The 11909-nt window shown below is 25.8% G+C and overlaps 2 protein-coding genes across 3 annotated transcripts; one reads left to right on the top strand and one right to left on the bottom strand.

Annotated features, from left to right (window-relative positions):
* Positions 1-1333: 1333 nt before the first annotated feature.
* On the bottom strand, positions 1334-4688 carry Bm4284 (Troponin T, putative; the record flags this gene model as incomplete). Of its 2 annotated transcripts, XM_043078161.1 has the most annotated exons (10): positions 1334-1360; positions 1555-1905; positions 2276-2356; positions 2546-2641; positions 2765-2965; positions 3195-3359; positions 3611-3814; positions 3991-4063; positions 4430-4555; positions 4666-4688. In XM_043078161.1, 10 exons carry the CDS (start codon positions 4686-4688, stop codon positions 1334-1336), a joined length of 1347 nt encoding a protein of 448 aa, XP_042934095.1. The 2 variants fall into 2 exon arrangements, with proteins under 2 accessions (XP_042934095.1, XP_042934094.1); XM_043078160.1 differs by lacking the exon at positions 3991-4063 and having other exon boundaries at positions 4531-4555.
* A 4305-nt stretch (positions 4689-8993) lies between these two features.
* On the top strand, positions 8994-10084 carry Bm1398 (Uncharacterized protein; the record flags this gene model as incomplete). Its single annotated transcript, XM_043078159.1, has 3 exons — positions 8994-9051; positions 9615-9658; positions 9905-10084. 3 exons carry the CDS (start codon positions 8994-8996, stop codon positions 10082-10084), a joined length of 282 nt encoding a protein of 93 aa, XP_042934093.1.
* Positions 10085-11909: the final 1825 nt, after the last annotated feature.

Below are 11909 nucleotides of genomic sequence, written 5' to 3'. Positions count from 1 at the left end.
AGACATAGATTAGTTACAAATGCGAAATTATTTGGACAATGACATTTATCAAAGGTATTATAATTTGAATGTATCGTTTTTTTACGACAATTATCTTTAGATTATTTCAGTGTCATCTCAATGTCTCAATAGAATTAGTTTATCTCACTTATTAATTTCTTTTATTAATTTTAATTTTATGATTTTTAATTCTTTCACTAACTCTATACTTTTATCTAATATTAAGAATATCTAATATTAAGGAAGTTCTTTACAAATTGTAAAAAGTGATCGCGAGACCGATTCGAGATTCGGTGTGTATACAAAGTTTATTAGCAAGTAGAATAATGATTAACTGTAGTCCAGTTGATATGTATGAAAGAGTATAACAATAACTTAATGAAAAGAGCTTAGGCCAAGTGGTCTCAGTTGGTTATTATTATAGCCTTGGGCCATTTACTTTACTCATTCATATCTGCTTCCATTCAATAAATCATAATGAATTGTCTTAATTCTCTTTACATATGTATATATGATATTAATTCATTCATGTTTAAGTCTTCGACAATATCCAAAGCAAACGTTGTAACTTTATCGTTGTATGAAATTAGTTTTTGAAAGTTTGCAATTTTAATTGATTGAGAAAAGAAATGAATTTCAATCGAACTGTAAAAGACTTAAAATGCATTAATCAAGAAATTCACTCAGCAATTTTCAATTTTCAATTTTTTTTTCTACTTCCATTTCACTATATTTAGTTTCTCAATTGCTGTGTAGTGTTATTAAAAGAGAAAAATTGTTTCTTTCCACAAATAAATGTAAAATAATTTCAAAACATTTTATTCCTTTGTCAATTGCTTAATGGTATAGAAATGATATCTAAATATTAAACATAGATCATTCCTCTTACTATCGAGAGGGATAATTTTATGATGATCTAAGCATCGAGAATTATTCTTGACTTATTCTACGCCTGAAGATAATCATTAATAAGAAATGCAACTTGTATTTATTTTTACTAATCATTCAGACATTATTATCACTCTCGTTTCTTATCATATCAAAATATTGGATAAGAAAATTATAAATTGTTTTAAGCGTTTTTTTTTTTTCTTCTCATTCCTATCAAATAAATTTTGTTAATACATTGATAATTTTAGATAAAACACAGAACATATTGAAAGTACATTGATGTTATTTTTATCTGATTGGGCAAATAATGCAATTACACTTTTTTTTATTTTATAATTCATCCAGGCTATAAACGAATATTCGCAGATAATTTTAAACATTAATTATGGGAGTAATAAATTTTGCATTAAGAGAAGAGGAAAATAGACAGATACGATCCATTTCATTTTGCTTTCACTGGCTTCTTCGTCTAAAAATCAATTTAGAATTGAATGAATAAAAAAGAAACAAATTTCATTTCATCCAATTCCTAACACTCTTACAGTTCTAATAATAACTTAATGGCAATTCATTTTCTTTTTTTTTTTTATAATCGTAACTTTATGAATAGCAAATTGCTACTACATTAATTAGAAATCTTATCAGTAACAAAAATTTTCTAACCGTTGGCGGTGGTGCGGCAGCTTTACCGCCGCCTGCTGCAGCGGATACTTTCCGACCAGCTTTGTCACCATCACTTGCTTTTTCCGCATCGTCACCCTCTCCAGCTAAATTTCCATCCGCAGCCTGAATTGTTCTCTCTTCCTCCTCAACCTCATCAATACCAGGTACATGAAGTGGAATTGGTTGAACTGGTGGTTTTGCAGCATCACCATCTGCCTTCACTTGTTCTACATATTTTGGAGGCTCTAAATTTTTACGGATCTGTTCGAGCTCTTCGTTTTCACGTCGTCCCCATTCCGGTGGTGGACGAGCTGTTCCGTGAGCGATTTTTGGTGGCTTTTTAACTATTGGCTACAAAATATCACGTTAACTAGAGACATAAGTAAATCCTGAAATGCTATGTATATATTCTTAAACTTGCTTGAAATATTCATTCTATCAAAGAGATAAAGTAATAAAGGATAGGAGTAGTATTTTGCATCTGATCGAACTATTATAAACAACAACCGGATAATTGACAGCACCGTAAGCAATATTCCGGATCTATTTTAATATAATCCTCTAACTGGTGCTTTTATTTTTTTCTCAAAACTATCCATCTCTGTCAATTTGACAACTTTCTATATAAACATCATTCTGTAACATATCGGAAAGAATAAGCACGAATTCTTACAAATGAATTGTTACAAGGAAATTAATTAATAAAATTAATTAATATTACGTGTTCATAAAGATCCCGCCGATCACCATATGATCGTCTGTCAATTTGTCGATCGAATTTTGATACGACGTTGATCTTTGGCTAAAATAGTATTTTAAATTATTTAGACTAACAATAGTTATAGCTACAATGGAATTATTAATTTATTTTTCTATTCGATCAGCTAATTTACTAATTTGTTAAATGGCTTACTTTTCCGTTTATCAATTTGTTTATTTAATAATTGATTTATTACTTAATTTTATTACAGTTTTTGGGAAAGCAACAAACCGGATGTATGGAAGCAGCTGCTTCTTCAGGATCTAAACCTTTCTGTAAAGCTTTATTACGAGCAACTTGACGTTCACGCTCGTGCAGTTCTTTCAACTAAAAAATTTATTTAGTTCAATTAGAATAATGTTTCGTTATTTTTGCTAAATTATCAATATTTTTTTTTTTTTAATTCAAAAACTTAAATACAATTTATAGATCAAAAAAAAAAAAAATTACGTCATATTCTTGACGTTCGTGTCTTTTCTCCAAATCATACTTTTCTCCTTCTAGTTTTACAATACGTGAATGTAACTGTTTAATTTTATCTTTGATATCATTTGGCAGTAAATCGGCAACATTAGCTCCACGACGTTGAATTGCTTCTAGGAAAGCTTGCTTTGCTGCTCTTTTTCCTTCATCACTTGTCTCTTGTTTTGCCTGATAAATTTTAAATTATTTTAAATTATCATTCAGATTATCACAAATTAGCTTAAAATTTCAATTTATAAAATTGATAGATTTTCTTTGAGATAAAATAATCTAATAGATTTTCAAAAAAAAAAAAAAAGTAGTATTGATTCAATTCATTTACACAACATCGATTTTGAATTCAATTCACTCTATCCAATCAAATTTTCATGCTGCATTCAAAAACTAAAAAACTTACAGTAAGTGTCTTTAACTGATCACCCTTTTCGGATTTCTGGATCACGAAATTTTTTCCTCCAGCTGCTGTTCCGGCAGCAAATGAGCCAGCCATCAAATTTTGTCGTTTCTTTCTTTCTTCCTCTCGTCGCTGTTTCTCTGCCTCAATACGAGCTTTACTTTCTTCCTAAAAATATGAGAAGGAATTTAAAATGGGTATTTAGTTCACTTACAATACAACAATAATAATTTTATTTGAGAAATGATAACCTATAGAAAAGACATTTACTAATTTTATAATTGATTAGAAATTGATTCAAAACATTTCATATTTTGAGGATTTCAATCATAACATATTTCAAAATTCCATCTTCTAGGAAATTATAATAGCAAAGAATAATAGAGCTTCAAATATTCCATAATTCTCGAAAATGATACCTCTTCCTGGCGTCGTTTTTCCTCATTCTGACGTTGTCTTTCCGCGAATTCACGTTCTTCTTGTTCACGTTGTTGCCTTCTTTGTTCTTGTTTTTCCTTTAAAGTTCGCAATTCTTCTTCGATCTGTTCTTTCTCGATTCGTCGTTTTTCTTCGTAATCTTGAATTTTAGCTGCTTCTTCTTCCTGATGCCTTTTTTTAGCAGCCTGAAACGAAGGTAAATCTACGTTTTACACTTATTCATATTACAAATTTAGAATGATCATCAAACTCTCGATATCTAAATTTTGAATGATAAATTTAAGAAATACACTTTCTCATTTTTGAGCAAAAATAATCATCATTTTATGAAAGGCAAATAAAATAGTAGTGAAAGATTTACTAGCATAGCCTTTTCAGCTTCAGTTTGTTCAGCCGGAGTTTCATCTTTTTCCTGAGGTGGTGCACGTCTTAGTCTGAAATATATTTCTTTGTATTTGCAATTTTTTCATTTGTCAACGATTAGAGGAATAAGTATATTAGAGAATATTTTCTAATATTTCCTTCAACTTTTGTAAACATTTCTATTTTGTTAACTGTTCACATTAGTTTTCATAGTTTGAAAGAAATGCAGCAATCAGATTAGTTTGATTAAATTTTGAAACGAAATTAAACTGCAATTGAAATTTCATTTGGAAGGAAATTTTATCACCATTATATTTAAAAATGCTTCATATGTTTAACAAAATTAAATCAATCTCGAATTCAGTTGTTAGGAAGAAATTCATAATTACAATACCGAAATATGAACTTTTGACATAAAATTATTTAATTCAACTTACTGAGGTGTAGCTTCTGCTCTTTCAGCAGGTGCTTCATCATCTGCAGATGCTGGAGCTGCTGGTGCTTCAGCTTCAGCTGCTTCTTCTTCTTCTTCTTCTACTTCTTCATCTTCCTCCTCCTCAGTACTAAATTGAAATATTCAATGAGAATTTAAAAAAAAAAAAAAAAAAATGAAATGAAAGTTGTGAAAATTAAAATATTTTGACTATTGAAGAAAGTTAAAAGCTAAACTTACATCTCTTCTTCTTCGTCTGCCATTCTCTCTATGCAGTCTTATTTTGATGGATTGAACAAAAGCTATAAAATTATGCAAAAAATAGACAAGGCATTATTGCTATTACCCATAACTATTGTACAACAATACTCAAAGTAAAGTAAAGTTTAGAAAAAAGAAAAATGAAATTTTAAATTGTTACAGAAAATGATGAAGAAATTTCATTTTTGTATGAGAAATAAATAAAAAATATTCAGAATTTAAGCTTAATTAACATACACTCCTCGCAATGATATATAATTTCACTTCTTGCAGAAAAAAAAAAAAAAAAAAAAACTTCGATTTCATACTTTAAAGTTAAACTTTGCCCTAAACTTCATAAAATTTCTAATTGGGCTTACAGGAAAAGTTATATTACAAGTAATTCAAATTAATTTCTAACTAATTTGAATATTATTAGTGTGAATTTTGTAAACTAAGCTAAGCTAATCAAACCAAAAAATATTAGCAACAACTTTACGAATAACTTTTGCTTCGCTAAGTTGCTGTTATTGAACAAAATTGTGGAAAAATTAAGGGGATGATTAGTTGTTTGGCAAAACAGAAGCTTTTAAGAACGGGAATTTTTGTTGGGGAGGGGAAATGATAGCGGGGTGTCTGTGTGCCGGTCTTATACATATATATATATGTATGTGTGTGTGTGTGTGTGTGTGTATGTGTGTATGTGTGTGATTCTGAACTCTCAGGAGAGTACATCGGTTTGTTGGTGAAAAGTTTGAGGGCAGAAAACACAGCTGCTTAACCGACACCTCAGGTGATTTCATCCTCTCTCCCGAGATACTCTTTCTCTGTGTGTGTGTATGTGTGTGTGTATGTGTATGTGTATGTATGTGTGTGTGTGTGTGTGTGTATGCAATCTATCAGCATTGTTCGTATCATTGATAATAATAACTTTATACATGTTTAAAATAATGATAAAAAAAGATTGCTGTGTATGTACGTTCGTATATGCGTGTGTGTATGTGTGTGCGTCCGTGTATGCGTGTGTGTGTGTGTGTGTGTATGTGTATGTGTATGCAAGGTAGATGACGTTGTTTTCTGAGCAGTGAAAAACACTTATTTTGCTTTGCAGCATCAGATCCGATGAAATCCTTCAGAATACTTTGAGCAAATTCACTTTAACAATTATAGTTCAACTGGAAACACACTCCTCCCATCAGTCTGTTAAATTTGAAAGTAATGTTAAAATGAAAATACTACTATATAATATCATCAATAAATGAGAGTGAAACGAAAAAGAAAAGAAAGAAAAAAAAAGCTAAACAGCTACTAATGATAAGCTAAGTTTAATTATTCAATTTTATGATATTGAAATATTTGTAATTCTATCTAATGTAATCATCTTATTGCTTTATAGTTTGTAAAATAAAGATAACATTATCAGTAACACTAATTTGTAAAATAAAGATAACATTATCAGTAACACTAATTTGTAAAATAAAGATAACATTATCAGTAACACTAATTTGTAAAATAAAGATAACATTATCAGTAACACTAATTTGTAAAATAAAGATAACATTATCAGTAACACTAATTTGTAAAATAAAGATAACATTATCAGTAACACTAATTTGTAAAATAAAGATAACATTATCAGTAACACTAATTTGTAAAATAAAGATAACATTATCAGTAACACTAATTTGTAAAATAAAGATAACATTATCAGTAACACTAATTTGTAAAATAAAGATAACATTATCAGTAACACTAATTTGTAAAATAAAGATAACATTATCAGTAACACTAATGTGATCAGTGCTAGCTAAACTAATGAATAAATAAGTAATAAAAAAATCTTATTATTGGCCTTAATATTACTTCAGATTAATCAATGTATCATTAGGATAACTTCGATTTCTTTCCATTATTAAATTGTAACGTTGAAATTGAACTCATTGTATAGATAAACATTAAGTAACATTTCAGAGTATTGTATTCCGGATCGGATCAGGTTATACTCATTGTATAGATGAACATTAAGTAACATTTCAGAGTATTGTATTCCGGATCGGATCAGGTTATACTCATTGAAATTATCCTATACAGTATTGGATACGTTATATTTGTGAAAATTTCTCTTCAAAATTTATTCAAATTTAATTAAATAACGCTGCTTTATTTTTAATTCTCTTTGAAGTCGCACAGAAAAATGATATGATATGATATGATTATTGTTCTATTGATAGATCGTGAGTATGTATGTATGTGTGTGTGTGTGTGTGTTGTATGTTTGTGTGTGGGTAAATTTCATGCCAGCTGTTCCATTCAAGCTTTTCTTATTTCAACAAAATTTACACTCTCTCGTTCGAGAAAATTTGCTACCTGAAGAAGGGGAGTGAATATATTGTTTGAAGATTGAAGGAAAAGTGAACAAATAGCATTTGTTCACTTTTTAATACTTTTAAAAATGGAAACAAAAAGCGCACCTTCTTTTGAGAATTTTTAACATTTCAAAAAAAGCTTTCCGTTTAAATTGTTAAAACTTGTAAAGTTACATTTGAAAAAAACTTTCATTGTTTTTTTTTTTTTTTTTCTTTTTGGGTTTTATTATCAGTAAATTATAAAATCATTCAATTATTACAATTCAAAAACAATTTCGTTAATGATAAGAACAGGTGAATTTGATTGCTGATAAAGAAATATGGTTTATAGTAAGGAAACTTCGATCTGCAAATTATTTATTCATTTCTAACATTGCGATGAATGAAAATAAAATTTTAAATCTTTATGAATTCAAACAAATTTCAAGAAAGATTTCAACTTGATTATAGATTTAAATTTTAATATTTTTCGAATGCATTTGATTTATAATGCCACTATTCAAATTATTTTCCTTAAAAGTAACTTTTTTCTTTTTATTTTTCCGAAAACCATTTTGAATTCAGTTGAAATATTTTTCGGCATTATGTTACTTTCTCAACTTAAAACAGAAATGAAAAGAATAAGGCATAACTAATATTTTCTAATGTGTAATTTCAATGCAGACAGACTGAAACTTCAAAAAATACAATCATACAATTTCTTTTAATTTTAAATAATTTCATTTCATTTCATTCAAATTTTTGCTCAATAAATTTGCAACAAAAGAAAATTACTTTTATGGCATTTTTATTCAATAATATATTTATAATCAACCTTTAATAGCTTTTTATTGGTTAAACAAAGTTAATTCAAATTTCATTTTTGCACTTTTTATATCACTTTATTCACTTCGAAAATTTGATGAAACAAATCCAATCACTGCTTATTTTACTGGAACTTCCAAATACATTATACTATTTGATATCTTTTGCTTATTGATTTCTAATAAAGCACTAATAACTTTTAATTAGATTATTACATTTCAGTTATAATTTTAAATTATAATTTTCAAAAAAAAATTTTTTCCATCTATGATAATAAATTGCGCATTTATAATAATGTAGCAGTAGTTTGAAAGGTTAATTAAGTGAGTTTAATAAGTTTGAAAAGTTAATTGAGTTTAAAAAGTTTGAAAGATTAATTAAGTGAGTTTAATAAGTTTGAAAGATCAATTAAGTAAGTTTAATAAGTTTGAAAGTTGACCTCTTAGCAACACCTGCATAGGTCACATATAAAACAACAGTTCGTGATTCCGATAAATGTTTATGATTTCCGGAAAACATTATCTATAAAGACATATATCATCATAAACAATATACAATATAGATTATGGCAGTTCTTTCATTTTTTGTTTATGACTTTCAAGAAGAAGAAAATTTACAGTTTAAATTTAAATTAGTGGGGCAAAAAATTTTCTCACTGATTTAAATACTTTTATGGTGAAATATTATTATATTAAAAGTTTGCTATCAGTTGGTGCTGAATTTCTAAATAGAAAATTCTTAATCAACATACAGATGCTTAATCATATAAAATTCTTAATTCTTAATCATATAAAATTCTTAATTCTTAATCATATAAAATTCTTAATTCTTAATCATATAAATTTCTTAATTCTTATTCATATAAAATTCTTAATTCTTAATCATATAAAATTCTTAATTCTTAATCAACATACAAATGCTTAATCGAAATTAAAGATTTAGAAAAAAAAAATTTAACATTAAGCTTTCCAAGTTTCATAAATCAAAAGATTTCCACTCAATTTTCAATCATTGCTGTGTTATTAATTGAATTTATGAAAATATGCTAATTTCTAGCCTTAAAGTAATTACTCATATAAGTAACAAATTTTTTCATCTATAATAATAAATGGATCATTTATCCGTCAGCCTTCCGGTTTTTGGTTGTTTTCCATAGGAATGGCTTTTTTTGAACGGTTTCAATTGCATGCACTATTCCGGTTGCTCCTGTTAACCGGTATTAAAGAACTGAAATAGATTCTGTCTCACATTGGCTATGCTAAATGCTGTAGAAATTCTTTAGTATTTATTTGAAAATTTTTAGAATTTTAGGATTAATCTCATATTCATAAGCATTCATTTCAAATATCTGATGATAAAATGATAAGGAAAATGAATGGATGAATAATAGCAAACTGTTCTTTAGTATTTTGTTTGTAAATTATTTCATTTCTTATTCATCATAAAAAAAAAATAATTTTTAAAAACTTTTCTGTCAACTTTTCATAAATTACTCTAAGCACATTTTGTCTTACCTACTCCTCTTCTGAAGTGAATATTTCAAATCAATCATCTTTTATTAATTTTTTCAAAAATTTATGTGATTACGTGAATGACACGTAAATTATACATTTTATCCTTTTGTCTCATAAAGTAAAAGTTAAAAATATCGATTAGTTTAATGTTATTGAACGATTTTACTTCGAAACTTTTGATAGTTCTCAAGTTGATTGTGTACAAAAGTTAATTAATAATTTCTTTTTTTTTTTTTTAATTTAATAATTAGTTAATAATTTTCAGTGATTGCTGCTTCTAACCCAAAATTCATAATGTGTGGACAGAAGGTAGAAAATTTTAAATGAATATTGTCAACAATAACAATTTTATTGTAGCAGCAAATTTTACATATTTTTAAATTCCTTTCTCAAAATAACTTCAAAATATACTAATTCGAACGAATTTATTATTTTTTTTTATTTTCTTACACTGAAAATAAAATAAAAATGACACATTTTAAATGGTTTCAAAAGCGCATTTGTCAAAGCCAGCGCAATTGTCTTTTTCTTTTTTTTTTTTTTTTTTTTTTAAAGAATTATATATATTGTTGGTGGGCAGTGGATATCATTGATGTATCCAAAAGTCCAATTCTTTATCAAAATGGTAAATCTGTGATGATCGAAAATAACATTAAAAAATTATGCAGTGAAACTAAAGAAGGTCGATATGGAATTTCATATGTTGATATTAAAATATTATCTAATAATGAGTAAGTTTTTAAGTGAAATATTTGCCTAACTGAAAATTTTCCACTGAAAAATTACCCACAAACTTTTTTGTTTACATTTAACAACCATTGATAGTATGAAAAATATAATTTACTATCAATATCAAAAAAAAAAAAAAAAAAAAATCAAATCAAAATATATTCTCTTTTCAATTTCCATTTTACTTTTAATAATTTTGAATTTAATTATAGATCTATAGATTCTCTTTCTGAAGTGTCTTATTATTGTTGCAATAATTGTACAACATATAAGGTATGTAAAAGAATTATTTATTGTAATATTAACATTAGAATTTTTTGTGTTTTACTTTTAGGAATATTTTGAATGCTAAAATTTACTGAAATTTTTATATTACTAAAATTTACTAAAATTTTTATACTTATAAAAGCATATACGGAAGAATTATTTGTCAGACATCAGAGCTCATTTTCTAATTCAGTATACTCTTAAAAGTAAATCACTAACTTATTCCACTTCAACATTTTGTTTAAATTTATAAAAATTTTCAATTTCTTATTTTTATGTTATGAATTAAAAGATTTGCTGAATAACTTTTTTTTGCACAACTACTGATCTGCAATTCATTTTTTTTTTCTTTGTATTAGAAAATTTATGGTAATTTACAATGCAAATAATTCAGTTTACTGATTAATATGTTTACTAATTTCAATTCAATAATTGCTTAATTAAATTCAATATAATTCCAATTCAATAATTGCTTAATTAAATTCAATATAATTCCAATTCAATAATTGCTTAATTAAATTCAATATAATTCCAATTCAATAATTGCTTAATTAAATTCGATATAATTCCAATTTAATAATTGCTTAATTAAATTCAATATAATTCCAATTTAATAATTGCTTAATTAAATTCAATATAATTCCAATTTAATAATTGCTTAATTAAATTCAATATAATTCCAATTTAATAATTGCTTAATTAAATTCAATATAATTCCAATTTAATAATTGCTTAATTAAATTCAATATAATTCCAATTTAACAATTGCTTAATTAAATTCAATATAATTCCAATTTAATAATTGCTTAATTAAATTCAATATAATTCCAATTTAATAATTGCTTAATTAAATTCAATATAATTCCAATTTAATAATTGCTTAATTAAATTCAATATAATTCCAATTTAATAATTGCTTAATTAAATTCAATATAATTCCAATTTAATAATTGCTTAATTAAATTCAATATAATTCCAATTTAATAATTGCTTAATTAAATTCAATATAATTCCAATTTAATAATTGCTTAATTAAATTCAATATAATTCCAATTTAATAATTGCTTAATTAAATTCAATATAATTCCAATTTAATAATTGCTTAATTAAATTCAATATAATTCCAATTTAATAATTGCTTAATTAAATTCGATATAATTCCAATTTAATAATTGCTTAATTAAATTCAATATAATTCCAATTCAATAATTGCTTAATTAAATTCAATATAATTCCAATTCAATAATTGCTTAATTAAATTCGATATAATTCCAATTTAATAATTGCTTAATTAAATTCGATATAATTCCAATTTAATAATTGCTTAATTAAATTCAATATAATTCCAATTTAACAATTGCTTAATTAAATTCAATATAATTCCAATTCATTAATTGCTTAATTAAAAGTGTAGGGATACTCTGACAACAGAAAAATTGAAGATTTATTGGATAATTACTATAAAAGACAATTGGAACCATTAACTGACAGTGACAGATATTGTTTTAACATTAATGGTGACAAAAAGGTATGTGTAAAATATTAAATATTACTGAAACTTTTT

This window comes from Brugia malayi, assembly GCF_000002995.4.
Source record: "Brugia malayi strain FR3 genome assembly, contig: Bm_v4_Chr2_contig_001, whole genome shotgun sequence".
Classification (NCBI taxonomy): domain Eukaryota; kingdom Metazoa; phylum Nematoda; class Chromadorea; order Rhabditida; family Onchocercidae; genus Brugia; species Brugia malayi.
Note: the sequence above shows the minus strand (reverse complement) of the source record. Positions and strands in the feature narration are given on the sequence as shown.